Source organism: Oncorhynchus mykiss, chromosome 23 (genome assembly GCF_057628025.1).
Source record: "Oncorhynchus mykiss isolate SJ-2025 chromosome 23, ASM5762802v1, whole genome shotgun sequence".
Classification (NCBI taxonomy): Eukaryota; Metazoa; Chordata; class Actinopteri; order Salmoniformes; family Salmonidae; genus Oncorhynchus; species Oncorhynchus mykiss.
Window position 1 is genome coordinate 39927497 of NC_143044.1, and position 16420 is coordinate 39943916.

General features: G+C 42.4%; 1 protein-coding gene and 1 pseudogene across 5 annotated transcripts; both read right to left on the reverse strand.

Annotated features, from left to right (window-relative positions):
* Positions 1 to 485: 485 nt before the first annotated feature.
* On the reverse strand, positions 486 to 11510 carry rsph10b (radial spoke head 10 homolog B). 4 transcript variants are annotated; one of them, XM_021581264.3, is made up of 19 exons: positions 11151 to 11510; positions 10909 to 10984; positions 10720 to 10788; positions 10450 to 10623; positions 10264 to 10349; positions 10020 to 10140; positions 9710 to 9886; positions 9474 to 9618; positions 9207 to 9340; positions 8826 to 9015; positions 8525 to 8633; positions 8323 to 8402; positions 8088 to 8236; positions 7828 to 7935; positions 3457 to 3711; positions 3251 to 3350; positions 3028 to 3147; positions 1551 to 1764; positions 486 to 1359 (listed from the first exon to the last, which is right to left on the reverse strand). In XM_021581264.3, exons 1-19 carry the CDS (start codon positions 11399 to 11401, stop codon positions 1164 to 1166), a joined length of 2754 nt encoding a protein of 917 aa, XP_021436939.3. In that variant the 5' UTR covers positions 11402 to 11510; the 3' UTR covers positions 486 to 1163. The 4 variants fall into 4 exon arrangements, with proteins under 4 accessions (XP_021436939.3, XP_021436938.3, XP_090073590.1 ...); XM_021581263.3 differs by having other exon boundaries at positions 8525 to 8636; XM_090217464.1 differs by lacking the exon at positions 3028 to 3147.
* A 3109-nt stretch (positions 11511 to 14619) lies between these two features.
* LOC110502922 (uncharacterized) lies at positions 14620 to 16163 on the reverse strand (annotated as a pseudogene). Its single transcript, XR_016491200.1, has 3 exons — positions 16152 to 16163; positions 15144 to 15971; positions 14620 to 14761 (listed from the first exon to the last, which is right to left on the reverse strand). The product of XR_016491200.1 is annotated as an uncharacterized LOC110502922 (transcript).
* Positions 16164 to 16420: the final 257 nt, after the last annotated feature.

Here is a 16420-nt window from a genome sequence, read left to right on the forward strand (position 1 = left end):
TGAAATTTTCCGGATTGACTGACGTTCATGTCTTAAAGTAATGATTGGCTATCTTCTGTATACCACCCCTACCTTGTCACAACACAACTGATTTGGTTACCTCATGATTCCATATGTGTTAATTCATAGTTTTGAGGTCTTCACTATTCTACAATGTAGAAAATAGTAAAAATAAAGAAAAACCCTCGAATGAGTGTGTCCAAACTTGACTGGTACTGTACATATACTGAATATACAAAACATTTTGACACTGACCAGGTGAAAGCTATGATCCCTTATTGATGTCACTTGTTAAATCCACTTTAATCCGTTTAGATGAAGGGGAGAAGACTGGTTAAAGAAGGGTTTTTAAACCTAGTGTCAATTGAGACATGGATTGACACAACTCAATATTCGGAAGGTGTTCTTAATGTTTTGCACACCCATTGTATGTGTGTATGATTTCATTTGGAGTTGAATGACTTTCTCACTTTGGTGCTCTGAAATACGTTTTTTTTTTGTTTATTTCTTATTTTACAATTAGGTATGCATTCCTCAACTGACCCATGCTGTCCCCATTTCCTCTCCAGCCAGTTGAGTCAGACCCGTTGCTGTTCACCCCTGATCAGATGGACAGAGTGACAGTCAATGTGCACCAGTGACCTCATGTCGTTCACACCTCCCTCTGACAGAACGAGCAACTGATGAGACTGATTTGCATAACTGCTGTTGTATATTTTGCTACACTAGTTTCAAAAATATCTATTTTTTTATATGCATTGTTTTATTTTAAACTTATAATTGTCAGAATAGTTTTTTGTAACTTTCCTTACACTGTTTTGTGCTATCTGTACTATTTTATTATTTAATACCAAAAAGGCACCAGGTAGTGTTAACTATTAACCACATTCTATATGGAGCCCAGGTGTTCTATACAAAATCAACTTTGTTGCTATATTGAATATACTTGAGTAAATAAAATGTAGATTCTTCAAATTTGCTACCAACAGATAAAACATGTTTTGCCTCTTCTTCTACAACGACCAAACAATGACTGAATCACAAAACACTTGTCCCACTCCTGGAACTAAGTGTGAAATGCATGTTATTGACATCATAGAGGGCTGTTATGACTGCTCTGAGGACTAGGTTTAATCTGGCCATACAGTTGGTGGTCTAAGAGTCTATTTCCTCTTCTTCTTGACTGCGGTGGCAGGCGACTGTTTGGTGATGACCACAGAGGTGGTGGAGGCCACAGGCGTCTGAGCCGCTGGAGACGGGTTAAGGTCATCCTCTGGCCCTTCTACTCGCTCTGCCTCCTCATCCTCTTCTTCTTCCCTCCGTCTCTCCTCCTCCTCTGCCTCCCACTGTTCCCTCAACCTGGAACATTTTTCATAATTGCTTTATTTGTTGTGGAGTTAACATGTAGAGCTTGTGTGGTGCTCACATCAAGGGCAGATTTCTTGGACTAAAAATATCACTTCCAATGGAGATTCTCTGGGGCATCATCTGGATACATTTTGAATACAAACTGGATCAAGGGGCCTCATGTTGTCTCAGTAGCTGCCTACCTTGCGTCTTCCTTGGCCTTAGCCAGAGCAATGCGGGCTAGTGCCGCCTGCCTCAGCCTCTCTTCCTGCACCTCCCTCCTCAGCTCCAGGCTGTACTCGTATGCTGGGAAGAACCTCTGGGTAAAGAACTGGTGGGTCCTCTGGACCCAGCTGTCCAGTTCAGTCTCAGCAGGGCAGGAAGTCATACCTGCTCCACTCCTGTCTTCAACAGGCTCTGGTTAGGAGACACGGCAGGTGTAAGATTGGCATGGCAATTAAACATGTCAATGATAAGATATGTACGTAATATCGTTACTGATTTTCTGAGGTCAAATTCTTCCAAATTAGTGTAGTATACACTGAACAAATATAAGTGCAACAGGGGAGAAGCTCCAGGTGGTATCTGATTTTATCTGACAGGTGTGGCATATCAAGAAGCTTATTAAACAGCATGATCATTACACAGGTGCACCTTGTGCTTGGGACAATAAAAGGCCACTAAAATGTGCAGTTTTCTGACACAACGCCACAGACGTTATGAGCGAGGGTGTAAATGGAATGCTGACTGCAGGAATGTCCACCAGAGCTGTTACCAGAGAATGTAATGTTAATTTCTCTACCATAAGCCACCTCCAATGTAATTTTAGAATATTTGGCAGTACATCCAACAGGCATCGCAACCGCAGACCACATGTAACCACGCCAGCCCAGGACCTCCACATCCGGCTTCATCATCTGCGGGGTCATCTAAGACCAGCCACCCAGACAGCTGATAAAACTGGGTTTGCACAACCAAAGAATTTCTGCACAAACTGTCAGAAACCGTCTCAGGGAAGGTCATACGCGTGCTCATCCTCACCAGGGTCTTGACCTGACTGCAGTTCAGCGTTGTAACCAACTTCAGTGGGCAAATGCTCACCTTCGATGGCCATTGCCATGCTAGAGAAGTTGTATTCTTCATGGCTTAATTCCGGTTTGAACTGTACCGGGTAGAGCGCAGACGGCGTCGTGTGGCGAGCGGTTTGCTAATGTCAATGTTGTGAACAGAGTGCCCCATGTCACAAGGATCTGTACACAATTTATAGGAGCTGAAAATGTCCCAATTCTTACATGGCCTGCATACTCACCAGACATGTCACCCATTGAGCCCGTTTGGGATGCTCTGGATCAACGTGTACTACAGCGTGTTCCAGTTCCCGCCAATATCCAGCAACTTCCCACAACCATTGAAGAGGACAAAATTCCACAGGCCACAATCAACAGCCTGATCAACTCTATGTGAAGGAGATGCGTCATGCTGCATGAGGCAAATGGTCACACTAGATACTGACTGTTTTTCTGATCCACGCCCCTAACTTAAAAAAAAATATATATATATGTAATCAACTTATGCATATTTCCCAGTCGTGAAATCCATAGATTAGGGTCTAATGAATTTATTTAAATTGACTGATTTCCTTATATGAAATCTGTTCAGTGTACTTATTGTGTAATCTACCTGTGCTGGGGGGATGATCATGGGGAGGGTGGTTTGACACTTTGGCCTCCACTGCTGATCTAGCGCCACCTGAGCCCTCTCTCCTCTCAGTGTCTGACGAGTGGGTTGCTGACCCACCACCTGACTCAAACACACGCATACACCTTCAACAATGCCGCAAAGATGTGACCAGTCAGACTATACGGATATGTGAGTAGAGGAAAGATATGTGAGGAGAACACACCCCCAGTCTGTGATGTGAGGTTGCCTGCTGTGTTGGGACTCTGTCTGGGCTCCATCTCTTCAGGTGTAGACAGCTGGAGAATCTCCTTGGATTTTCCCATCTGGGTAGAAAAATATTGAATGAACTAATTTAGACAAGGAATGGTCTCAATTTCCAGACCGCCATGTTAGATTATGTATAGATTTGACAGAGCTGATCAAACCAACCTCCAGTGATTTGACACTACCCACATCAGGAGAGATGTTGGGGTTTGATGACTTTGCAGTAGGTCCAGTCAGAGGGGAATGCAGCTGTGAGGACCTCTGTAGAGGGCTGTCTCTGGCCCTCTCCCCAGGGGAAACCCTCCTGGTGTCAACCAGAGGGCAGCTTTCCATCTGGCTGTCTGAGGATGTTTGACCATCCCTCTGATCGCTAACCTCTGCACAGCCCAGCAACGCCTCAAAGAACTCCAGGAACGTCATCTAGAATCAGGTTCACCATCAAACTTCCAATTATTTGTATTTTTTTTAAAGCATCTGAGATTCTTAATGTAATGAAAATGGCTATATAATCGTATTATTATTAATCCTAAACAGCTTCTATCCCCTGGCCTGTTAAACTACTGCTCAAAAACTACTGCTTTCCCTTATACCTATGATGCAGCTAAAATCATTATTGATTAGATTTATAACTGCCACTACACTGCTGTTCATTGATTATTGATTGCCATTAGTATCTATTTATCCTGCTACTGGTCACTATTACTCCTGTTTACAGCCAAATACAGTTTTTCACAATTCCTGACATTTAATCCTAGTAAAAATCATCTGTTTAGGTCAGTGAGGATCACCACTTTATTTTCAGAATGTGAAATGTCAGAATAATAGTGGAGAGAATTATTTATTTCATCTTTTATTTCTTTCATCACATTCCCAGTGGTTCAGAAGTTGACATACTCAATTAGTATTTGGTAGCATTGCCTTTAAATTGTTGAACTTGGGTCAAATGTTTTGGGTAGCCTTCCACAAGCTTCCCACAATAAGTTGGGTGAATTTTGTCCCATTCCTCCTAACAGAGCTGGTGTAACTGAGTCAGGTTTGTAGGCCTCCTTGCTTACACATGCTTTTTTCAGTTCTGCCCACAAATTTTATATAGGATTAAGGTCAGGGTTTTGTGATGGCCACTCCAATACCTTGACTTTGTTGTATGCTTGGGATCATTCTCCATTTGGAAGACCCATTTGCGACCAAGCTGTAACTTCCTGAATGTTGTCTTGAGATGTTGCTTCAATATAGCCACATGGTATCATGAGGCAGGACAACTATCTATTTTGTGAAGTGCACCAGTCCCTCCTGCAGCAAAGCACCCCCACAACATGATGCTGCCACCCCCGTGCTTTACGGTTGGGATGGTGTTCTTCGGCTTGCAAGCCTCCCCGTTTCCTCCAAAACATAACGATGGTCATTATGGCCAAACAGTTATATTTTTGTTTCATCATACCAGAGGACATTTCTCCAAAAAGTATAATCTTTGTCCACATGTGCAGTTGCAAACCGTAGTCTGGCTTTTTTATGGCGGTTTTGGAGCAGTGGCTTCTTCCTTGCTGAGCGGCCTGTCAGGTTATGTCGATATAGGACTTGTTTCATTGTGGATATAGATACTTTCGTACCTGTTTCCTCCAGCATCTTCGCAAGGTCTTTTGCTGTTGTTCTGGAATTTGAGTTCCTTCCTGAGCGGTATGATGGCTGCGTGGTCCCATGGTGTTTATACTTGCGTACTATTGTTTGCACAGATGAACATGGTACCTTCAGGCATTTGGTAATTGCTCCCAAGAATGAACCAGACTTGTGGAGGTCTACCATTTTTTTCTGAGGTCTTGGCTGATTTTCCTATGATGTCAAGCAAAGAGGCACTGACCTTGAAGGTAGGCTTTGAAATACATCCACAGGTATACCTCCAATTGACTCAAATTATGTCAATTAGCCAATCAGAAGCTTCTAAAGCCATGACATCCTTTTCTGGAATTGTCCAAGCTGCTTAAAGGCACAGTCAACTTAGTGTATGTAAAATTCTGTCCCACTGGAATTGTGATATAGTGAATTAAAAGTGAAATACTCAAGTCTGTAAACAATTGTTGGAAAAATTACTTGTGTCATGCACAAAGTAGATGTCCTAACCGACTTGCCAAAACGATAGTTTATTAACAAGAAATTTGTGGAGTGGTTGAAAAACAAGTTTTAATGACTCCAACATAAGTGTATGTAAACTTCCGACTTTAACTGTATATATTACCATTAGTACGCTGAGTATATCAAACATTAAGAACACCTTCCTAATATTGAGTTGCAACCCCTTTTGCCTTCAAGAACAGCCTCAATTTGTCAGGGCATGGACTCTACAAGGTGTTGAAAGTGTTCCACAGGGATGCTGGCCCATGTTGACATCAATGCCTCCCACAGTTGTGTCAAGTTGGCTGGATGTCCTTTGGGTGGTGGGCCATTCTTGATACACACAGGAAACTGTTGAGTATGAAAAACCCAGCAGTGTAGGAGTTCTTGACACAAACCGGTGTGCCTGGCACCTACTACCATACCCTGTTCAAAGGCACAATTTCTGTTGTGCCCATTCACCCTCTGAATGGCACACATGCACAATCCACGTCTCAAGGCCTAAAAATCCTTCTTTAATCTGTCTCCTTCCCTTCATTTAAAATGATTGAAGTGGATTTAACAAGTGACATCAATAAGGGATCATAGCTTTAACTTGGATTACACCTGTTCAGTCTGTCATGGGAAGAGCAGGTGTTCTTAATGTTTTGTACACTCAGTGTATATTACCATTAGTATTTATATATTCCTAACATCAGTCACTTTCCAGTTCTGTTTACATATCCCATCCATCGACCACTTATGCTGCTGCCATACTGTTTATTATTATCATTATTATTTATCCTGCTACTTATTACTGTCTCCTAATCCCTGTCTACATATGCATATCTCCCTAAATACTCCAGTATCCCTACACATCATCAATATGGTACTGGCACTGACACTGTATATAGCTTCCTCTCTTATTTGTGTTTCCTTTATTATATATGGTATTAGTCAAAAGTTTGGACACACCTACTCATTCACAGGTTTTTCTTTATTTGTACTATTTTCTACATTGTAGAATAATAGTGAGGACATCAAAACTATGAAATAACACATATGGAATCATGTAGTAACCAAAAAAGTGTTAAACAAATAAAAACATATTTTATATTTGAGATTCTTCGAAGTAGCCACCCTTTGCCTTGATGACAGCTTTGCACACTCTTGGCATTCTCTCAACCAGCTTCATGAGGTAGTCACCTGGAATTCATTTCAATTAACAGGTGTGCCTTGTTAAAAGTTAATTTGTGGAATTTCTTTCCTTCTTAATGTGTTTGAGACAATCAGTTGTGTTTTGACAAGGTAGGGGTGGTATATAGAAGATAGCCCTATTTGGTAAAAGACCAAGTCCATATTATGGCAAGAACAGCTCAAATAAGCAAAGAGAAATGACAGTCCATAATTACTTTAAGACATGAAGAATCAGTCAATACAGAAAATGTGAAGAACTTTGAAATTTACTTCAAGTGCAGTCGCAAAAACCATCAAGCGCTATGATGAAACTGGCTCTCATGAGGACTGCCACAGGAAAGGAAGACCCAGTTACCTCTGCTGCAGAGGACAAGTTCATTAGAGTTAACTGCACCTCAGATTGCAGCCCAAATAAATGCTTCACAGAGTTCAAGTAACAGAACATTTTAACAACTGTTTAGAGACTGTGTGAATCAAGCCTTCATGGTCAAATTGCTGCAAAGAAACCCCTACTAAAGGACACCAATAAGAAGGCGAGAATTGATTGGGCAAAGAAACACGAGCAATGGACATTAGACCGTTGGAAATCTGTCCTTTGGTCTGATTAGTCCAAATTTGAGGTTTTTGGTTCCAACCGCCATGTCTTTATGAGAAGCAGAGTATGTGAACAGATGATCTCTGCATGTGTGGTTCCCACCGCGAAGCTTGGAGGTGGTGGTGTGATAGTACTTTGCTGGTGACAGTCAGTGATTTATTTAGAATTCAAGGCACACTTAACCAGCATGGCTAACACAGCATTCTGCAGTGATACGCCATCCCATCTGGTTTGCGCTTAGTGGGACTGTCATTTGTTGTTCAACAGGACAATGACCCAACATACCTCCAGGTTACTATATTATTTCATAGTTTTGATGTTTTCACTATTATTCTACAATGTAGAAATAGTAAACATAAAGAAAAACCCTTAAATGGTACCCTTGACTGGTACTGTATATATATTTATTTATTTTATTAGTGTTACTATTTTGATATTGATTACTGCACTTTAGGGTAGAGCTTGTTCAGCATTTCAATGTACTTGTGCATGTGACAATAAAACGTGAATAAAACAAACTATTATTAGAAAGTTAGAGTCCCTTAATGCTGGTGAACCTGTTCCACCACCTATTTAGCACATTTGGGGAGTTGCAGCGACAAGATTGAAAATTGGGGAGAAAAAAATAAAATGATCAATTATTGAAGCGTTTAGCTGACCTCTAGGTCTAGGTTGCAGTAGTAGCGGTCGTAAGCAGCTGGGTTCTCTACAGAGAGGATCTCTAGGAGTTTCCCTGTGGTCAGCTCAGCATCAAACAGGCTAAGGTCCTGTTGGTGGGACAGAACCAAGTTTCATCAATGAACTTACATCATGTAATGTTAGGGTTGTGATGGTCAGGAAAAACTCAGGGCTCTAAATATGAGCACCCATCACCACACATCATCGGTGTGTGGTCACATTAGTTGAACGTCACAAGTACCTTAAACATCCATATGAAGTGCCTGACAGTCATGGTTTGGTCAGCTAGGGGGGTTGGGTTGGCTCTGCAGAAGGCCTTGTAGATCTCCCAGCACCTCCCAATGTAGTTGACAGCAATCACAGCATGCATGGGGTTGGGGAACAACAGCCCTGCATTCAGTTCACAACAAGGAGAGCATGAATGTGGGTTACACTTGATAAAGAGTAAACAATGGTGTATGCATGCATACCTGTACCTTTTACATTCTTGGCATTAGGGATGATGTTCTCCCTCATCAGCTTGGACAAACATGCAACCAGTATGGTATCAGAGGGCCTGGGGAGGAGAGGAGAGGCTCAGGAGTAGAGTACATGGTGTTGATACAAGGTTGTTACTACGGTAATTACAGTGTTACTGCACAGGAGTAGGAGAGTAAGGGATAGCAATGTTGTCCTTACTCTATGTCCTTATGGTAGGTGTTGTAGGCCAGAACCACAACACAGCTGAGGAACCTTCTGAGCAGCATGGTGCTGAAGGGAGAGTGGATCTCCTCGGAAGGGACATCCTCTGCTTTGAAATTAGTTCACAAAACAAGAAAATGTAACATTGTAGACTCAAGTTCTGCTCAGGCTACCCCTGAGTCTCTATAATGTTAAGTTATGTTGTGATGAGACTGAAACAAATTAACAAAGCAGGATGAATTGGCCAAACATGAAGGGAGAAACGGGAAATTAGGTGGTTATTTCTCCCTGGCCTTACCACAGATGTAGCGGTCGACCTGGGCCAGGGTGATGCCTTGCTGGTGGATGCTGCAGTCCTTGAGGAGTCTCCAAAGCTGCAGGCGGGACAGCAAGAAGGTATTGTCTGGGGACTGATCATGGCCCAGACTGCTGTAGAAGCTATAGATGGCCCTCAGCTCCGCTATGTGTCTCAGCACCACAAATTCCACCTGGCACACAGCGAGAGGGACAAATGGAGGCGCAAAAAACACCACCTGTGTGTCAACTCAGCGCAGGGTTGGGTTTGAAGCTATCATAACTTAGTTCAAGGATTGTTATAATATATGGAATCTAATTTGACAACTGAATTGACACAAATTGAAATGGATTTTCATATGCTGTTGTGGTCCGTCCCACTGACCTGTTTGAGCTGCAGGTCTCTCTGGTTCTCTGGGAGGTTCTCCAGCAGAGCAGTGATGTCCAGAGCCATGTCAGGCCCAAGCATGGCTGGACCACTGCCCAAGTCTCCTCCTGGTGCTCTTCTGGGGGATTCACCTGAAACACAGGACTTACTTTTACTATACTGGATAACCACATGAAAAATACAGGACCATTCCAGGGGGTTGATGTCAGATGAGTAATTTTATCAGACAGACATACATTTTTCAGAGGGGCTTGGTGTACTTACCGTCCTCAGGATGGGGAGTGTGTGTTCTAATCCCACTCAGATCAGGGGTGTTTGAACCATCCAGGCAGAACGCTGGGAACTCTGCCATGTGGTCATCCACAAACTCCCCTTCAAATATGCGTCCATTTTTAAAAATGAACTTTCCCTAGAATGTTTAACAAGATCTTATTATTTACACTCCATATTGACATCTATTCAATTAGAATGATTACTCTATGGACATGTTCCCCCTTCACCTGTCCATGTTTTTTGTTGTCTTTCCACTCTCCTTTGTAAAGAGCCCCGCTTGCGTAGTAGAAGCTGCCCTGGCCATGCCTCAGCCCCTGGACAAAGTCCCCAGTGTACTCATTCCTTAGGGGATACTGAGAGCCTGTCACTCTCCTCAGGAACCATGTGTGGGTCCCTTGTCCATGCTGAAAGACAGAGGATGATTGATCAGTTATTTATGTGAAGTTACTCTAACCATGTTTTCTTTATCAAAAGCCAAATAATGGGTTTATTAATATATTATGTCATGGGGGATGAGGGAGATATGGTTTGACCTACCTGGACCCCATTCTCCCATATCCCGCTATACTGCTGACCCAGCTGCAGCCACCTCATCCTGCCCTCTCCATGCCTCACGTTGTTCCTCCACTGGCCCTCATACAGGTTTCCAGAGGGGTAACTTTGGCACAGCAGAGAGAACACATGCAAGGTGTATGACACTGATATAATTTAAGCATAAGAACACATTTGATGGGAGAACATTCACATGTGTAACACACTGTTTAAACACAAGTTCACCTACCATCGGACTCCCCATCCCTCTCTGTTATTGTTTACCAATTCTCCTTCATACCAGGACGTCGCTTCCTGGTTATAGTATATTGTACCCTAATAAAACAAACAAACAACAACCCCACATTAAATAAACCTGCGGGCAAGATGCAGGATTATCTGACTTAAATTGCTCACAACTGCAACAGGATCATACCTTTCCATGCCTTTTGCTGTGATGCCACTGCCCTCTGTATATCACAGAGGAATTGGCACACCTATATGTCCCCACACCATGACGGATTCCACTGCACACCTCTCCCTCATAACAGCTACCATCCAACCAGGTGTATGTCCCATGGCCCATGGGCACATTGAATGCAAACTCACCCTGTCATTATGGGAATCAAATGGTTCACAGATCGCATCTGCAGTATAAGATGAACTAAGAAATAATACATCTTGTAAAGGTGGTGGACCAAAATACCTCATATTTCACGCCATCTGCCCATGTGTACAGACCATGTCCATGCATGACTCCTACTGAAAACATACCCTTGAAGAAAAACAAAGCTTATTGATTTGATGTCATGTTTGCTGGTTCATTTTAGTCATCATGTAATGCATGCTATACAATGTGATATACACACCATATGGCAATGGCATAATGCAATACCTTGTAGACATGTCCTCCCTGAAAATATGCCACACCTTCTCCATGGAACTGCTCTAGATGCTTTTCACCCTCGTACCTGAGTGAGCACAGATTGCTTTTCATTGTTAATGTAACAGTAGCTAGCTAACGTTAGCAGGCTTAGCTGTGTATGCCTAAGTTATTATGGAAAATAAACCCAACAACATGATATGAGGCATTATTTCATGTTCATAGAAAGAGGCGAGTGATAAGCATTGGTTTACCTCTGGACAATAATATTAGGAAGAACAGGGACCTCATGAAATGCATCATCACTTCTCTCAAGTTGTTTGTCGGCGAGTGGTGGTTGTGAAGAAAAGGAGGCAGTCATTACATCGGTTTCATGTCCCGACTCTTCATCTAACACATGTGGTTCTGATACAACACCAGCGTGGGAGTCATTTGACAAAAATGTACTTAATGATTGTTCGGGAGTCGTTTTCTCTGTTTTTTTCTTTTTATCCCCTTTCGCCATTTCACCTGTTCATCCAGACGATGCAATTCCATAAACATACCATGCATCGCAACCGAGGCACCTGTTGCTAAGGAGCTCGGTACGGAATCCTCGGTACGGAATCCTCAGTATGTCAAAAAGCCAAGTCTTTACAAACTCACAAAGATGAATTGTTCTAATTAAAGTAGGTTTATGTACTGAACTGATCATGTGAGAGCATTTGTGTTTTGATTAGTTTACCTAAAATAGACAATCGAAAGTAAATGTTTAGAAATACAAAAACTTTTTTTGAGTCAACATTTGAAAAAATATATATACTGTATGTAACAGTGATTGATTTTACATAATGAGAGTTATACTTTTTTTGTTGTTGCTGAAATACAACCTTAGTGTCTTTTCAGAGATATAGGAGCAGGCCAAAACTGTTGAGAGGTATTCAGTTGAGCCGGTCCAACTGGGTTGATCAGTCTTATGAGATGAAGTTCAAGTTAGCAAGGTGTCTCATAGTGGGTCTGCCATGTGGGCAGTTCCATGGCTGCTCTATCTCCCCCATATGACCACCAGCTTCTTCATCTCACTGGTGCTCAAAGCTGTACCAATCATCACCTTACGTGGGAGGAAGAGTACATAAACATCATGGGGACCAGAGCTAAAATGAAAATTCTAAAGGAAACATAATTTTTGTATAGCTGGAAAACTTGTGCAAAAGCACCAAACAAACATGTACACTTCAATCATTGCCTAACACACATTATAACTGGTGCATTTCTACTAGCACTTCTTATTATCCAATTGATATTAGATATATTTAATGTGCAACCTAGCTAGATAAAGGGCTCTCTAGTTAATAGCCCATATGTGACATGAGATGGACTTTTACAGAATGTTCATTAGGACTATAACTTTTCCCAAAGTTGGTTTAAAATCCCTTTTTAATGATGCAATGTTACCAAATGAAAAGAAAGTTTGGGTGCCTTCTGCTCTGATGAAGGTTGGCTGGTCTTCTCCGGGTACCCTTGTTGTTCAAGACAGTTACAGTCACTCACACTCATTCAATTCTTATTGGAATCACTTACACTCTTAGCGAAAAGGGTTCCAAAAGTGTCCTTCTGCATTCCCCATAGGATAACCCTTTTTGGTTTCAGGTCTGGACCCCTTTGGGGAAAAGGTTATACATGGAACCGAATAAGGTTCTACTTGGAACCAAAAGGGTACTAACTAGAACCAAAAAGGGCTTTTTTTCTCCTATGGGGACAGCCGGAGAACCCTTTTAGGTTCTAGATAACACCTTTTTTTCTAAGAGTAGAGTTGGCCTGGGCTACAGTTTATTGATATAGTCATAGACTGAATTGTACTGTTTCAAGGCATTGTTAATGATGGTTGATGAGTATTACAATATAATTAGTAGAGCATAATAAACTGTCATGAGGTGCCTGTCCCCAAGGAGGAAGACTGGAGGGCCATTGCTGCCGAGTTCCTAGAGAGGTGGAATTTCCCCAACTGTCTTGGCTCCATTGACGGGAAACATGTAGTAATCCAGGTTCCACCGTGCTCGGGTTCGCAATTCTACAACTACAATGGTACATATTCAGTTGTACACTTGGCTGTTGAAGATGTCTTCTGTTTCCGTGTCATTGATGCTGGTGCTTACGGCAAGGGAAGAGATGGCGGGACAGTCCCAAATGGCTTGTGCCACAGAGGGGACAATGCCTGCCACCGTGGACCATCCAACTAGGAAGCTGAATCCAATGGTCCTGTAGGAGTCCCCTGTCGCCAAGAATCCTTCGGCCAGGCACTTCAGAATGGCACATTGGAGATTCCACCACCTGCATCAATCCCTGGGGTTGAAAACCTGGGACCCGTTCTTCACGTCTTCGTCAGCGACGAGGCCTTCCTTTGAGACCCAACCTCATGAGGCCCTACGCTGGACGCCAGCTGCCATTGCCAAAGCCTGTAAGGCTCTTTAGCAAATGACTATCCAGGGCAAGGTTGGTTGTTGAATGCGCCTTTGGGATTCTGGCAGCTGGTAGAGAATGTATCAGAGTGTGCTTGGAATCAGCCCTCAAATGTCAATGCCTGCATGAAGGCCAAATATGTTCTCCACAACTACCTGCAGGGCAGGTGCCAACAACGCCCCCAGACAGGCACTCCAGGTGAGGGAGAAGCTGACCATCTACTTCTCACCGCCAGAAGGTGAAGTCCCATGGCAGTATGCCGTGGAGTGAAACGTCTCTTTTAAAGCCCCCCCACCAAGGTTATTTTAAGAACCATCTACATTGGTCCATAAAATATAATTTCCCCCCCAGATTTTATGTCTCCTTGTCTCTCTTCAATTGGAAGTTATATTTAAGTGAAATTTGGGAGTAAAGACCCCACCTTAACCCCTAACCCTCTCCCATTAACATCAGTATTATACACACCTGGCATGGTACATCAGGTGAGCAGGACCTCTTAGGTTATACGACATACAGTTAGTATGATAACAATGGGAAAAGGTAACCTAGGGTCCATACAAATAGTATAGTTTTCCACCATCTTCACTGGTCTGACAAAATGCAGGTGGAAAAAAAAATATTAGGAAGAGAATGTGTTTTTACTTTCAGATTGTCTTAGATCTGCAAAGGTGTTGGGAAGAAATAAGCAGATTAAGTCTAAATGAGATATTAATAAACAAATGAAACAACTGACGATGAAAACATAATTTAATAAGTATTCAAGTACAGGAAAGAACATGACAGGTATGTGTTGTAAAAACATGACAAAAAATTAAAACTATTGAGAGGTGTGTGTGTACTGTATGTGCCTGTAAAAATATAAAAATGAATGTGTAATCTGTAAGAGAACAACAAGAGCATGTATTTTTGGCATAACTGCAGACAGATACAGGGACTACTAATAAAGCCTAGACATAGTAGGGGAACTTCAGACATGGCCATAAAGAGAGATTGCAGGGCACTGGAGATCTGAGGTACATAGAGGAGTGGAGGATGTGTGTGTGTCTGAAAACTAAAAGTGAATGTGGAGCCACAATATAGGTAAACACATTTCACCTTTAGTCTTGTAAAAGAACAACAAGAGCATCTGAATTCTCTGGTGTGTCAGTTTCAACTCAGTCAATTTTCATGCAATCTATGTACAACTAATAATGAATGCTATCCTAAGTATTGAGAAACTACTTACAAGGACATAGTAAGCACAATAAGAACAGTTACAACATCTCAGTTGAGGACAGTGGGAAAATCTCAGTTGCAGTTCCTTGATTCCTTGTGTCCTTTCCTTACCTCCCGCTCAAAACCCATGGAGGAGAAGGTCAAAACAACAACCAGACAATCTCCTCTTCTTGTCCTTCCTATGAGCTGGTCTGCTAAATTGACTCCATCTCTGGAAGGGATGAGGAAAACAACACTTACAAGCATTACATAATATAACACCATAAAAGGTGAGATATATGTTAATTAAATACTGCTTGTATAGTGTAGTTAGTGGCATAAATATTTGAACAGTGTTGTAAAGTTGGTAATACTTGCTGTTTACTCATGGAATTTCTATTTCAGATCAAAAGATGAATATGACAGGCAAATATTTAGACAGCAAACTATTTTAGGATATTTTCTAACGTAGAAACAACAGCTATACATTTGCCTCATATTAATCTGAAATACCAATTAGCCTACATGAGTATACTGTAAAAATGACCAACTTCACTGTCACAATACTTATGACACCACCTGTGTTGTGGAGAAGAAGAAAAAAAAAAACACACCATTGAACTTGGCATAGAAAAGCAACTGATGAATTTTAACCTTGAATGCTGCTTTTCTTCGCTGAGGCAGCCTCTTCAGGGTTAACACCAGGCTCATGGCAAAGAAGGTTTCTTCATCCTCCTTCCTGTGAGCATCAGGTTGGGCTACATCCCTCTCGATGGCTTGGAGGAGCCTCTGCTGAAATTAGTTGAGTGGATCTGGGGGCTGGTACCGCCGATGGCGCCTGGTGTGACGTTGGTCCTCTTGGTTTCTCTCCACGGCCACATCCTGTTCAACAAGGTCCTCAGTGGTCACTTCCCGTGAGGGTCTTAATAATCTCAGGTGGTCCTAGATCCAGAGGTGCTTCCTCCATTTCATCATCTTCCATGGCTGCACCGGTGGTGGTCATATTTGTGGATGACATAGAGGGTCTCGCTTCACCGGTGGAGACTGGTCTCACTTGTTAATGACGTAGAGAGTCTTGATGCACCGGTGGAGACTGGTCTCACTTGTTAATGACGTAGAGAGTCTTGATGCACCGGTGGAGACTGGTCTCACTTGTTAATGACGTAGAGAGTCTTGATGCACCGGTGGAGACTGGTCTCACTTGTTAATGACGTAGAGAGTCTTGATGCACCGGTGGCGCCCACACTTGTGGATGACGTAGTAGAGGGTCTGGCTGTAAAATTGCCACTTGTTGCCCTAGGTACAATAAATGGATCCAGAAAAGAAAGAATGTGGAAGAAGTGCCAAGGCTGCTGGCCTGAAGCTGCTGACCCAGACCTCTTCTCTTTCTCTGCCCTTCTCTCTCTCTCAGATACCTGTCCCTGAGTCCTCTCCACTTCCTCCTACAGTCTTCTTCTACATAGACATGAACATGATAAGCCAAACCATCACCTAGCATAACTATAGTTATTAGATAACTATCATTGACATGTCACCTACTATACACACACGGTTATCTGACCAAATTATTAGGGGTACAGTAGTATCTACCATTTCTATTTATCTGACATACACACTCACACTCTTTCAAGCATGATTATTTGGGCAAGTTATCAGGGGTAGTAACCAGCATAATTTATTACTATTTCTTTGTCACACACACACACACACACACACACACACACACACACACACACACACACACACACACACACACACACACACACACACACACACACACACACACACACACACACACACACACACACACACACACACACACACACACACACACACACAAAATTGGCTAGGGTCGCTAGCTAGCTAACTAGCCACATATAGCACAAGCTCA